Raw genomic sequence first — 14,972 nt, forward strand, 5'->3', positions numbered from 1 at the left:
CTTGCTGAGGGTGCAATCCACACCATCTTCCAGATCATTAATGAAGATATTGAACAAAACCGGCCCGAGGACCGACCCTTGGGGCACTCCACTTGATACTGGCTGCCAACTAGACATGGAGCCATTGATCACTACCAGTTGAGCCCGACAATCTAGCCAGCTTTTCTATCCACCTTATAGTCCATTCATCCAGCCCATACTTCTTTAACTTGCTGGCAAGAATACTGTGGGAGACCATGTCAAAAGCTTTGCTAAAGTCAAGGAACAACATGTCCACCGCTTTCCCCTCATCCACAGAGCCAGTTATCTTGTCATAGATTAGTCAGGCATGACTTGCCCTTGGTGAATCCATGCTGACTGTTCCTGATCACTTTCCTCTCCTCTAAGTGCTTCAGAATTGATTCCTTGAGGACCTGCTCCATGATTTTTCCAGGGACTGAGGTGAGGCTGACTGGCCTGTAGTTCCCAGTATCCTCCTCCGTCCCTTTTTTAAAGATGGGCACTACATTAGCCTTTTTCCAGTTGTCTGGGACTTCCCCCGATCGCCATGAGTTTTCAAAGATAATGGCCAATGGCTCTGCAATCACAGCCGCCAATTCCTTTAGCACTCTCGGATGCAGCGCATCCGGCCCCATGGACTTGTGCTCATCCAGATTTTCTAAATAGTCCCGAACCACTTCTTTCCCCACAGAGGGCTGGTCACCTCCTCCCCATGCTGTGCTGCCCAGTGCAGTAGTCTGGGAGCTGACCTTGTTCGTGAAGACAGAGGCAAAAAAAGCATTGAGTACTTCAGCCTTTTCCACATCCTCTGTCACTAGGTTGCCTCCCTCATTCAGTAAGGGGCCCACACTATCCTTGACTTTCTTCTTGTTGCTAACATACCTGAAGAAACCCTTCTTGTTACTCTTAACTTCTCTTGCTAGCTGCAACTCCAGGTGTGATTTGGCCTTCCTGATTTCACTCCTGCATGCCCGAGCAATATTTTTATACTCTTCCCTGGTCATTTGTCCAATCTTCCACTTCTTGTAAGCCTCTTTTTTGTGTTTAAGTCTCACCAGCCAGACACGCAGGAAAGAATTTTCTGTAGTAACTCAGATCCTACCCCATCTAAGATCCCATCCCAGGCCATTGGGCCTATTTACCACTAATAGTCAAAGATCAATTAATTGCCAAAATGACGTTATCCCATCATATCATCTCCTCCATAAACTTATTGAGCTTAATCTTGAAGTCAGATAGGTCTTTTGCCCCCACTGCTTCCCTTGTAAGGCTGTTCCAGAACTTCACTCCTCTGATGGTTAGAAACCTTCGTCTAATTTCTAGTCTAAATTTCCTGGTGGCCAGTTTATATCCATTTGTTCTTGTGTCCACATTGGTACTGAGCTTAAATAATTCCTCTCCTGCTCCGGTATTTATCCCTCTGATATATTTATAGAGAGCAATCATATCTCCCCTCAACCTTCTTTTAGTTAGGCTCAACAAGCCAAGCTCCTTGAGGCTCCTTTCATAAGACAGGTTTTCCATTCCTCGGACCATCCTAGTAGCCCTTCTCTGTACCTGTTCCAGTTTGAATTCATCCTTCTTAAAATGGGAGACCAGAACTGCACACAGTATTCCAGGGGAGGTCTCACCAGTGCCTTGTATAACGGTACTAACACCTCATCATCTCTACTGGAAATACCTCGCCTGATGCATTGCGGCTATTGCTACTCATGTTGTTGCATGCGGTCTATATTCCCAAGTAGTAAGAAATCTCTCCTCCCCCCCCCACATGAAATGCCTGTTGAAGGAACCTTGTTTCTAATCCGTAGATCACCACAAGTCATGCAAACAATGTTACAAGAGTCCCTCTAAGACCCACGTGCAGTATTTACAAGAGATAAATGAAGATCTACATTGAAAACACCCAAGGAGACATTAAAATGATTAAAACTATTTGTAAAGAAATAATTGATGTTATACAGAAGGCCAGTTGGGCCCTAGAATAGAAGGTACTGCACTCCACAGTGAAACACAAAGTGAAAATTGATAATAGAAATATTAGTTAACACAACAAACAATTAGCTTGTGGAACTCACTGCTACAGGGTATTGAAGCAAATAATATTACAAGGGCTATCAGTCCTTGTATTTTAAGACATAAAATGATAACTGGCTTGGGTCAAGAACAGCATCCTCTCCCAATAATACAGAATTGCACAATTAGGTATATTTGCTCCCCCTCCGCCCCATAGAATCATAGAATATCAGGGTTGGAAGGGACCTCAGGAGGTCATCTAGTCCAACCCCCTGCTCAAAGCAGGACCAATCCCCAATTAAATCATCCCAGCCAGGGCTTGGTCAAGCCTGACCTTAAAAACTTCCAAGGAAGGAGATTCTACCACCTCCCTAGGTAACACATTCCAGTGTTTCACCACCCTCTTGGTGAAAAAGTTTTTCCTAATATCCAACCTAAACCTCCCCCACTGCAACTTGAGACCATTACTCCTTGTCCTGTCATCTTCTACCACTGAGAATAGTCTAGAACCATCCTCTCTGGAACCACCTCTCAGGTAGTTGAAAGTAGCTATCAAATCCCCCCTCATTCTTCTCTTCTGCAGACTAAACAATCCCAGTTCCCTCAGCCTCTCCTCAGAAGTCATGTGTTCCAGACCCCTAATCATTTTTGTTGCCCTTCGCTGGACTCTCTCCAATTTATCCACATCCTTCTTGTAGTGTGGGGCCCAAAACTGGACCCATATTCACCCTGAATTATCTAGCCCTGACCACTAGAACAGATAGGATAAAAGAACAGACTGCTTATGGGTCTTTTCTGGTATGGCAATTCCCACGTGCCCCTGGAGGTGTATGGACAAGAGGACATTCACAAGTGGAGCAGGGCCCCCATGGTAATGGGGCCAGGTTCCAAAATCAAATAAGCTAATCGGTGCTGCATGAGTGGGGTGTGCGGCGGTGTGTGAGCCCTCACATCAGGCTGCGTCATTCTAACCCTCTCCAGGGAAAGGAAGGGCTGCAGAAAAGCATTAAGTGGTGAGCGGATGCAGTGCGCCGACACCGGCAGGCTGCTGGGCAGGGTTACCCCCGTTTAACACATTCCGCACCACGACTGCCCGCAGGGGTAGCCACGGTGCACTTTCTGCTGTTCTCGGCAGAGCTGCTCAAATAATGAAGTTTTATTTCCAAATAATTATTTGACCCAAAGGAGCCAAAATCCACAACAATTATTATTCATAGCGAAGGAGTGGACCAGCTCTCATTCTCAGAGCTGGTTGGGCTGTCAGGCAGAATTTCCCTTTTGGTAACCTATCTGCAAGGCTTGTCTTTCAATTGGAGAAACCCCCGTGGTACAGCACCATCACGAGTTGCCCAAGAGCACAATGACTTGGAAAAGTTGCTGATCAGTGCATGAGTTTACTCATCCATAAAATGAGCCTAACAAAAGTGTACCTACCTCCCGACTTTTCCTGCATCGATTCTTGAGGCTTATTGAATTAATATTGGACATCTCAGCTCAGATTCCTCAAATGCAGATGGCACGAAGCATCACTAACCTTCTCGTGCTTTTTCTGGTGGCTCCCCATCAGTGCTTGCCCCTTGCTCATGGTTGGGCTGCTGATCTTCGCAGGGCTTTTCTCTTCCACCGTGTCCTGTTGTAGGTCAAATGGCTCTGCTAGGAGTCCGTATTTTTCCTACATCTTCTAGTCTTCCTTAAAGCCACGTTTTCCCATCCCCTTCATATCTATCCTGTCTGGTCTCTCTTCTAACCCTTCCCGCTCTATCCAGTCCGGTGCCCTTGATTTCTCTCAGCAATTTACACCATTGCCTGAGCCCTTCCGCAATGGAAACGAGTTTCCATTCTGCCCCCATGTTCCCCTTTTGGTCTTTGTTCATAAACAGGACCAAGGTTTCTTCTGTTATTATTTCTTACTTAGAGGGGGTGTCTTCCTGTGTCGGAAGCTGTTAGCGTCTGCTAGATCGGGAACAGGAAACTGCTGAAAGGATTTTGCTAAGGACTTTCAGAATGTCCTTTTTTCCTTCAAAAGGAACCACTTACCTCTGTTTATCCACCCAGACTTTAGCTCCCATTCCACTCAAACTTCTTATTAGGAGGCCCTCAAGTTTCCTCTTCGCTTATAGCTGCCTACAACCTGCCTCTCAAAGCTTATTGGGGGGAAAAACTGCTAGAGAAAAGTATTTTTATTATGTTGTTGTAGGACAGTCAAATATTTGCATGGGCAATTCAAGTTCTTAGTCAAATATTACACAGTGTGTTTTAGTTGTGAGATGATTGTCTAAACAACAACACGGAAATTATATATAACTGTGCACCTTCTTTAAGGTGCATCTACATTGTACAGCCATGCATTGCCACTGAAATAACTAAAAATACTGCTTTGGGGATCCACTGAGAAAGGAAATACCTTTGCTAAAAGGGACTGTCAATCAGAAACTAATAAAAAAGGGTAGAAGGACCTTGCTACTTGGGTAATACTAATCCCCCTTCCCAAGGCAGTCCTGTTTCTCAGAAAAAGACTTAATAGCAGAATGCGGAGGTGAGGTTTCATATCACTAAAGCGTTCATTACTTTTACTAAATATACTTCAGACAATTTACTACGAATTATTAGAATAAATACCAAATTGGTTGCCAGTTAAGTGATCAGAGCACATATCATGCCTTCTCATTGCTACCTGAATTTACTTCACATTTGAACTTGCAGGGTTCAGCAATTTGCATTGGGTCTCCCTAGCCAACAGTGCATAGTAGTGAATTTTTGCCATGGTTACAGGCAGCTGACTTTGAGGCAGGACGACTGGATTCTAGTCTTGCAACTTCCACAGATGTTATGTGAGACACTGTCAGTGAATCAGTTAACTTCCCCCACCCCCATGCCTCAATTTACCTACCCCATCTGTAAAAATGAGGGTAGGAATACCTATCTCATAGGCATCAGGAGGTTTATTTCATGGAAGTTGGTAAGGTCCTTTGAGATCCTTAGATGAGAAGTGAGAGAAGGGCATAGCATTATTAAATTACTCTGTTGGCTCTTCATTGGTTAAATGAATGCTTGTTTCAATCTTCTGTATTTTCTTTGTTTAGCTGAAAACCTTGCAATTATTGTTACAGTACAACCATTTGGAAAGCCACCTTTTCCCCTAAATGCCTCTGGATTTTCATTTTCATAGTCTTGTCTTACATTCACGTCTCAAAATGCACTTCCCGATAGGAGAGGTGGAGACAAGACTATGGTGTACAGAGGTGACATTGCAGAGGTGGGCTTGCTGTCACGGAAATGGGAGACAGAAGAGTTCCAGCTGCAGCATAGGATCCCAGTGACAAACAGGAGCTCCAGGGGAGATGGATTTATGCTTGAGGATGCTCATTTTGACCCACAGACACTCTTCACCTAGAAGCATTTTGGTGGAGATGAAAAACAAAAGCTAAATAAAGCAGCATTCGTTTTTATAATACCCACCAAAATCCACCAGGCTTGTCTCATGCCATGGCGGTGAAGTAAATGTGCTTTCCCTTCTCAGGACAAAGGGACTAACCTGGCACTTCTAGGCATGTGATCCAGGTGATGTTTAGGACTGATTGCATTGCACTGCATCCTTCCAGCACCGGCCTGCTCCAAAGCTGCGTTCATCTCACATTGACTGTTGTGAAAATGTGTGTCTGTGCAAGTGTGACTTTTACCACCACAGAATAAAACGGGGCCCCTCTCCTGAATTCCTGACATGGCTCAGTTTGTCTTCCCCTGCCGAGCTGTCCAAAAGACGTGACCGGAGCTGCACTTTGCGCTGCTCATGGCAAAACCGTTCTACTTCAGACATAATAATTGTAACAGTACTGGGAATAACGAGAGGCAACTAATTGTCACGCCACTGAGTCTCCATTGGTGTTTAATGACTGGAAGATGTCACACGTTGGCCATTCATTAGCTGAACGGAGCCCTCTGACTGGCCACCAGACAGCTGGCATTCTTTCTTTTTACAGAGTAGAGTCTTTGGGTGATTTTTGAGATATTTTCAGCGTCGAAGGGACGATAAATATTATTCCTCTGTGAGGGCTGAAGAAGAGACAGTGTTATTCTCTCAGCTAGAGCGACTGGCTCCTTCCACCTGCTCGAAAACAGCGACCTGACTAAACAAGCAAAAAATTAAAGGGACCAGCTGTGACCTTGCTCCTGGAGTGCTGGCGGGGTGCTCGGGTGAGAAGCTCAGAAACCAAGGAACTGGGTGGGTATGGTACAAGAACTTGAACAGAAGGGAATGGAAATGCAGGTGCAATGTCATAAGAGCCACTGGAGAAGCGTGTGTAGCCAGGGGGAGGGCAAGCACCCTCTAGCTGGGGATCCACAGAGGATGTATGAGAGACAGGTACAGCTCTCCTACAGAGCACTCAGCCCGTTAGCACTGCCAACCCCACGGGTTCAAAGAGTCATGAGACCGGCCTACAGAGCATGAGATCAACACCTACCATCTTTAGATGCCTTTAAGAATCTGGCCCCCCAAAATCACGACTGGTCTAAGTCATGATATTATTTTCCAGAAACAACAGCTGCTGGGTTCTTTTTCTTTGACTTCTGGTTTCGGCGCCCTCGGAGTAGTTTGCGTTTTCAGGCTTTTCGCTACAACAACACAAGGCTAAAAACTTTAAAAAAAAACAAAACAAAAAACAAAAGCTGAGATCCTAAGGAAATCATTTGCCTGCAGGAAGTGGGGCTTTAAGAAGAACACCAAATACCACAGGAGCTGGCAAGAGTGAGGCTCACGCTTCGGCTCTGGGTCAAATCACCAGCAAAGAGCAAGCTGACTGTCACCCCCCACACTTGTACTATTCACACCTGCTAGTGAAAAGTGCGACAAATGCCTCTGCCAGAACCTACTGCCAGGTGCCCCGGCCAGCTGCAATGTCCTGCTGCGGCAGCAGACTACTAGCCAGGCCCACAGCATCCTAATCCACAGGGCTCCTGAGGGACGGGGTGCACGTGCGGGGCACGGCCTTCCTCCTTGTACCCACTTGCCCCACCTGCGCAGGGTAAGTTCCGTATGAAGAACGTTTTCCCCTCCTTATGGGCGAGGAGGGCTGATCCACACCTCGCAGGACAGGAGTGAGCTGTGAACCCCACAACAGATCCAAGGAGGGGAGCCCTCTTTCTCCCTACAAATAGCTGCCCCCTGCGGCCTTTAATCTTCCCACCCCCTTTCTTGGCCATAGAAGGATCATTGCTGCACAGAGCCCCCCTCCCCATGGTCCCTCCAGGGATGGGGAAGAAGCCGGGCTGCCTCTAGAAGCCCAAGTCTCCAGTGTCAGCCTTGTTTTACAGCGGGGGGACGGGGAGGGGGGAGGGAGGAGAAAGAAGAGGACGGGCAGAGAAGGGGGAGGGGAGGAGGACGGGCAGAGGGGGGATTAGTGGGGGGAGGAAGATGGCTCCCCTGCCCCCGAGCTAGGCTGTGGGATGTGAATGCGGCTCCGGTAGGATCTGCCCGCCTAGGGCTCCCTTGGGAGAGAAACCCCCCCTAGGCTGTGTGGCTCTGGGATCCCCCTCCCGGCCCGGCAGACCGAGGGACCACTGACGCCCCTTCCTCCCCAGACCGGTGCGGGCAGCGGGCGGGGACCCCCCAGTGCCCGGGCTGAGCCTGGCCCCCGGACAAGGGGGCGGGCGGGTCCCCCTGCCCCGACTCCCGGGGGCTCGCCGTGCAGCCGGGATCCAGCCGCGGGCAGGAGGGAGGAGCCGCCGGCGCCCGGGACCCCCCGCGGGAGGCGGGGGCAGGGCTCACTCCTCTCCGGCACGGACGCGGGGCCAGACGCGGAGCCGAGGCAGCGGGACCCCCGGCTCCGGGGCGATGAGCCGGGCGGCGCAGGGGACCCGGCTCCCCGCAGGGGCGCGCCGCTGAGCCAGCCCGGCCGGGAGCGGCGGCCCCATGCAGGCCAGGGGCCGGTACCTGCTGGCGGGGCTGGCCGCCTGCCTGCTGGCGGGGCTCTACCTGCGGCCGGGGCGCCGGCGGGCGGCAGCCGCCTCCCCGCCGGAGCCGGAGCCGGAGCCGCGCCGGGGCAGCGCCCTGGCGGCGGGGCGGCGGGCGCGGGGCGGCGCGGGGCCGGCGGGCGGGCGCTGCCGCATGGAGACCTGCTTCGACTTCAGCCGCTGCCGGCGCCACGGCTTCGGCGTCTACGTCTACCCGGCCCGCGGCCGCCTCTCGGAGCCCCAGCGCCGGGTGCTGCGCAGCCTGCGGGGCTCCCGCTTCTACACGCCCGAGCCCGGCCGCGCCTGCCTCTTGGTGCTCCCGCTGGAGCGCGACCCGCGGAGCCCCGACGCCCCGGCCCGCCCGCCCCACTGGAACGGCGGCCGCAACCACCTGCTCTTCAGCCTCCACCGCGACGGGCCGCTGGGCTTCGAGCCGGGCCAGGCGCTGCTGGCCCGGGCCGGCCTGGGGGCGCCCGGCTTCCGGCCCCGCTTCGATGTCTCGCTGCCGCTCTTCCCGCGCCGGCTCCCGCAGCGGGGCGGCGCCCGGGCCGGCCCCTTCCCCGCGCCCCGCCGCTACCTGCTGGTCTTCAAGGGCCAGCGCTCCCCGAGCGGCCTCGGCGCCGAGACCCGCCACCTGCACAACGGCCGCGACCTGCTGCTGCTCACCGCCTGCCGGCCCGGCCCGGGCGCCCGCTGCGACCGCCCCGCCGCCGACTACGCCCGGTGAGCGCCCCCTGCCCGGCCGGACCGCCCGCGCTGCGCTGCGCTGCGCTTCGGGGACGGGGCGGCTTTCTCCGAGCTCCCCGCCGACTTCGCGCTTCCCCACGTCGGGGAGTCGCTCCCTGCTGGCCCAAGCAACGAGGAGCCCTCGTGGCGCCTTCGAGACTCACACCTTTATTTGGGCACAAGCTTGGGTGGGCTAAAATTCCCTCCAGAGCTGGGGTTTAGCCCGCCAAAGCTTATGCTCAGATAAATGTGTGTTCGTCTCTAAGGTGCTACAAGGACTCCTCCTTGTTTTTGCTGAAACAGACTAACCGGCTTCTGGTCTGAAGCCTGCAGGCCCTTCTGCCTGGCTGGGCATTTGCTCCCCCTGGACTCCACCGGGCCAGGGTTGTTGACAGACCAGGTTTAACCAGCCCCCACCATGTTAAGCCCATTTTAGCAGCTTCTGTAGATGGGGCAAGTGGTGTTTAAACACGGGTTAGCTTGGGGTAGCTGTGTTTAAAACGCTATTAAGTTAAGTTTAGTCATGGTTAACAATCACCCGCTTGCAAGGGGGCTGGAACCGGGGTGGCTGCCGCACCCTGTGGCTTGAAGTGGTTGCCATCCTATCCAGGGTTCACAGGTTTGTTCAGTGGCTCTCAGCCCCTCTCTGTAAAAATTGTTCCATCCCACTGCCCACTAACCTATTTGTAACACCACAGGACTTGTCCACCCCAAGGGAAAATCGTGTTTAACATCTTGCTAAATGCCCCCCATTGCAGACAGGTGAGGCATTTCTGTCACTTCTCTTTGCAGCTCAGGCGAGGTGGTGTTCTTGGAGGCTTGGAGCATGGCAGGCTGAGAAAACAAACCTGTGAAAGGAGCACTTCGGGAGGTGTTATTTTTCTCCTGATCAGCTGCATGGCTGACAGTGGCGATGATCCAGTGCTTCTAAGCCCCAACAACGCAAATTCAGTTAAAGCTCAACCCGGAGTTGCGGGGAGAGGGAAGGACGCTATTAGATTCAAAGTTCTCTGGGTGCATTATGTCTAAAAGGGAGCGCTGATAAACCTGGAAAGCCAAGCTCTCCCGAACACGCTAGTATGAGAGACCCAGGAGCTTTAGGCAGTTCTTTGATTTGAGTTTGAATCTAAAGTTGACATCAGAGCTGTCTAAAGAAATTGCATTGAATTAAACAGATACACTGATATTTGTGTTAATTTACAAAGTAGAGACTCTCTATGCTTAGTGTCCCATCCTGTTGAGTTTTCTAGTTCATTGAGTGGTCTCTGGTGATAATTTCCCTGGTAAACTCCTGCTGTGTGTTGGCAAATTTAAAAGGAATCAAGAAAGCTGACTGGTGGGGAGAGGGAACGGTTAGAGGTCAAAGAATATTCAAACGGAATTTCTAGTGTGATCTGTGTAGTGTGTCTGTCTACAGCCACACACAGCGTCTACGCAGTCTGTGTCTAATGCTTTATAGCTATATCCAAAGGTAGAGTTAGCTGTAAAAGGATCAGAGCTCTTGTCCTTGCAAAAAGTTGCTTGCAAATAACATTGAGAGCACTTGTGGGTTTTTTTAATAGTCATCTAATTATGTGGTTCTTTGAGAACTTCCCCTCACAGAGGCTTTCTGCCGCTGGCTGCAATCTGTGGCCTGGTTGCTAGCAGTGGCCAGTGGAGCAATGAGCTCTGCATGCCTGTAAAGGGTGCGTGGTTCCCAAACGCATCGATTCCTTTCCACTGCCCGACCCCTCCTGGCTCGGGATTGTCCTGCACTGGCCTTTGCTGAAGGTACTTTTCATGTCTGCTAGCACTGGTGTTGTTTAATTGTGGTTTGTAGCGTCAGGTGTCTCTGGTGCCGTTTATTAGGCTGCCAGAGCCTGGTCTCAGGTATGGGGGAGCGCTGGGAGTCAGACTCGAGCTTTGGGAGTCCTGTAATGCCGCTCTCAGTGGAGGAACCGGAGGTCTAGCTGCCTCTGCTGGGTTGGAGAGGGATACGCCCAGTGATGAGCTGCCAAAATCTGAACAACCGGTTCCCTCCTCACCCCACGAGGGGGTAGTGGCCCGCCCCCCTGGGACTCCTGCCCCATCCAACCCCCCCGTGTTCCTTGATGCCGCCCCCCCCCCCCGGGACCCCTGTCCTCTGACTGCCCCCAGAACCGGGCAGGAGGGTCTCTGTCACGGAGTCCCCGGGTGATGCTCTGGAACTGCTCCCCATGAAGCCAGTCAGGACTCTGGGGCAGTCGCCTTTCGGTGAGCAGCCCGTCTTCAGGACACACAGCTCACACAGCTTCCACCTTCCTGGGTCTGACCTCGGAGCATTCAGCATCCTCTGCCCCTCCGTGTGCTTCCCACAGCGAGTCCACCCAGGTGGGGCTCCTGGGGAAGCCAGAGGGTCCTGCACCCCAACTTTGCAGTCAGATGTGACTCTCAGTGAGCGAGTAAAACAGAGGTTTATTAGACGACAGGAACATGGTCTAACACAGAGCTTGCAGGTGCAGAGAACAGGACCCCTCAGCTGGGTCCATTTTGGGGGGCAGTGAGCCAGACAACCATGTCTGCCCTTCACTCCATGTCCCAGCCAGCCCCAAACTGAAACTCCCTCCAGCCCCTCCTCCTCTGGGCTTTGTTCCTTTCCCGGGCCAGGAGGTCACCTGATTCCTTTGTTCTCCAACCCTTTAGCTCTCACCTCGCAGGGGGGAAGGGCCCAGGCCATCAGTTGCCAGGAAACAGGGTGTCGGCCATTCTCTGTGTCCAGACTCCTGCACACACCTGCCCTCTAGGGCTCTGCAATGATCATACACCCTTATCGCACCACCTAGATACTTAAGAACTTCATAGGGGAAACTGAGGCACCCCCACACTATTCAGAGGAAACATTAAGAACAGTCCCACTTCGTCACAGTCTCATGGGCCACGGTAGTGGGTGCCCACCCCGCCCTGCCCCTAAGAGCCAGAGGGACCTGCCAGGGGGCAAGGTGGGGAGTCCTGGTGGTGCTTACCTGGGGCGGCTCCCGGGAAGCATCCGGCAGGTCCCTCTGGCTCCTAGGGGCAGGGTAGCATAGCTGGGGGGGAGTGGCTGCTCCCGCCACTGATCACCTCAAAAGTGGCGCTTTAGGCGCTGGAGCCCCCACAGGGAAAATTTGATGGGTGCAGAGCCCCCATCAGCAGCTCCTTGCCCCAGCTCACCTCTGCTCCGCCTCCTCCCCGGAATGTGCCACCCTCCCCCCCCCCCCCCCAGCTTCCCGCGAATCAGCTGTTGGCGTGGGAAGCCGGGGAGGGCTGAGAAGCAGGCAGCAGCTTCACACTCAGGCTGAGGGTGGCAGAGGTGAGCTGGGGCCGGGAGCGGTTCCCCTGCGCCCCCCCCCAGGTTACCTGCTGCGGCATGGGTGGCCCTCCTCATGCGCCCCCTGCCCCAGCTCAGCTCTGCTCCGCCTCCCTGGGCCTGAGTGGGAAGCCACCGCCTGCTTCTCAGCCTTCCTAGGCTTCCCACGCGAACAGCTGATTCGCAGGAAGCCGGGGGGGGGGGGGGCCCACAGAGAAGCAGAGCGGGGCAACCCGTTTAGGGGTGGAGGCAGAGCAGAGGTGAGCTGGGGCCGGGTGGGGAGCTGCTGGTGGGTGCTCTGCACCCACCAAAATTTTCCCTATGGGTGCTCGAGCCGCAGAGCGCCCACGGAGTCGGCACCTAAGGTGCCACTTTTGGCAGGTTGTAAGGACTTCTAAATTTAACAACCGGTTCCCGCGAACCAGCTCCAGTTCACCACTGGATAAGTCGCTAGCCCTTGCTCTGCCTATGTTGCAAAGGCACTGGAGGATAAAGCCTGCCAATGAGATCTAGAGTAGTTCCCCTCTGAGAAGTCCTTTGTGTCCCCAGCAGGACCCTATAGCTAAAGGGAGCTGATAAAGGGCACATGAGCCCAACTGGGGAATCCTCTCAAAACAGGTTCAAGGCTCCTGGTACCCGGAAGCTTTCAGTTCTCTCTAAACCCACAGGCCTGAGCCAAGTACGCTATTGGTGCCAGATCAGCATTTAGTGTCACAGAGGGGTTTTGTCCTGTATCTTACTTGCGTAGTGATAGGGCTTTGTATCCCATAGATCCAACATCTCCCTGTCCCTCTCCATCCTTATGGACCCAAAGTCCTTGGCTTTGGCTCTGGACGGTTTCTGAGCCTGATGCCCCATCTCTTGGGTCCCTTGGAGAAGTTGGCCTGGGAAGGAGTGCAGACCCCGTCACTAACGCACTAAAGGACAACTTGCTTTCTTGTGGTCACAAGTGTGTCCCTGACTGTGCCACCAAGGGATCCTTTGTAGTCTCATGTGAAATTCTGTAAGCTGTAGCTCATGACTGCAACAGTCACTGCTGGTAAATGGCCCTGGACTTGAGGCAAGATGTTTGTCTCCCAAAGTGGGGGGTCTATGAGGGCAACGCGCATAAAGATGATCAGTTAGTTCCCTATCCTGCAATGAGTTCTGTCACGTGGTGAGACCTGGCCATTCAGAGCTCACTGCAGGATCAAGCCTTCAGTAAGTAACTTCTCCTTCTCTAGCTGACACTGTCCATGCACTATATGCATGTTGTCTAGTGGTGCTTGTGTTCGAGTTTAGTAATGTGGATAAAGTTAGGTGCGTAGATTCATATTGTGAGCATACTGACATGTCTGACTGTTTCTTGAGTTTCTTTATGTGATGATTTTGAGACCCATTTCTCTGGAGCAAGTGGGGGTGTCATTTAGCAACAATAATTTTTAAAAGTGTCTTTAAATAGTAGTGTTTTTCCTGAATAGTTTTAAATATGAACTTGGTATTTTATATTGAATGGAAATCAGAAAGACAATTATTCTTTCAGTTATTTTATAGTTGGGTACAGATAGAAATTATACATATATTTTTTTAGGGGAAAATAAGTAAGTGTTTATTGTTTGTTGTTGAGGACTCAGTCTGAATTTGTGCTTCTTAAAAGGAGAGCGACTCTAGGCAATAATAGCTTTAGGAAGAGTTTGAAATGACTTGCCAGTTGTTCCCACGTCTGGTGAGAATAAAGGTTCATAGGTTGATTTTTAGTATATGTAAAGCTGTGGACATGTTTCCTATTTGCCTTAAACAGGAATGGATTGCAAAATTGGGTACATATATATTACAGTTCTATAGTACATTTTCCATTATAAATTCAGAAAGCCAGTTTGATAAATAATGTGGATGGCTAACTTTTTACCTGCTCTTATCAATAAAATGAGACACATGGAAATGAAGATGGAACAAAAGTATGGAGGGGGCGATACAGATACTTGCCTGAAAACAAGAATTTTTTTTTCCTAGTAACAAGATTGGGCATTGTAGAAGAGTTGAGACTCACCGGCTGTCACGGAGTGTGGGGGAGTCCAGGCCCTGCACCCCTCTTCCTGGGATTCACTGAGACTCTCAGCCAGCCAGTAAAACCGAAGGTTTATTGGACAACAGGAACACAGTCCAAAACAGAGCTTGTGGGGACACCCAGGACCCCTCAGTGAAGTCCTTCTGGGGAAGCAGGGAGCTTAGACCCCAGCCCTGGGGTTCCCTGTGTTCCTCCACCCAGCCCCAAACTGAAACTAAACCCACCGAGCAGGTTCCCTGCTGCAGCCTCCATCCACATTCCTGGGCAGAGGTGTTACCTCCTCCTCCCCCTCCTGGCTCAGGTGACAGGCTCTCAGGTCTCCCGTCCCCAGGGCACATTCCCAGGTCAACACTCCCCCCTCCCTGCTGCGTCACATCGTCACATCTCTCCCCCCTTCGAGACTGAACTGAGCGGGGTCACTGTGACCAGTGACCTGGGGAAGTTCGGGGCCCCCTCTCCGGGACAGCGCATCCGCTATCAGGTTGGCACTTCCCTTCACGTGGACCACGTCCATGTCGTAATCCTGCAGGAGCAGGCTCCACCTCAGGAGCTTGGCGTTGGCTCCTTTCATCTGGTGCAGCCAGGTCAGGGGAGAGTGGTCGGTGTAGACGGTGAAGTGTCGCCCGAAGAGATAGGGCTCTAGTTTCTTGAGGGCCCACACCATGGCCAGGCACTCCTTCTCGATGGCCGCGTAGTGTTGCTCCCGGGGTAGCAACTTCTTGCTCAGGTACACGATGGGGTGTCTCTCCCCCTTTTCATCCTCCTCCATTAACACCGCCCCCAGTCCCGTGTCAGAGGCGTCGGTGAACACCACAAAGGGCTTGTCAAAGTCTGGGTTTGCTAGAACTTGGGCCACTGACCAGAGCCTCCTTCAGCGCCCGGAAAGCCTCCTGGCACTGCTCAGTCCAGACCACCTTGTCTGGCTTC

General features: G+C 52.3%; 1 protein-coding gene across 1 annotated transcript in view; it reads left to right on the forward strand.

Moving 5' to 3' along the window:
• The first annotated feature begins 7,927 nt into the window (after positions 1-7,927).
• Positions 7,928-14,972, forward strand: part of LOC141984047 (exostosin-1-like) — a 169,618-nt gene continuing 162,573 nt past the window's right edge. The window contains exon 1 of the mRNA XM_074946986.1: positions 7,928-8,691. Coding sequence (XP_074803087.1) covers positions 7,928-8,691 — 764 coding nt within the window. The remainder of the gene's footprint in view (positions 8,692-14,972) is intronic.

Source organism: Natator depressus, chromosome 3 (assembly GCF_965152275.1).
Source record: "Natator depressus isolate rNatDep1 chromosome 3, rNatDep2.hap1, whole genome shotgun sequence".
NCBI lineage: Eukaryota > Metazoa > Chordata > Testudines > Cheloniidae > Natator > Natator depressus.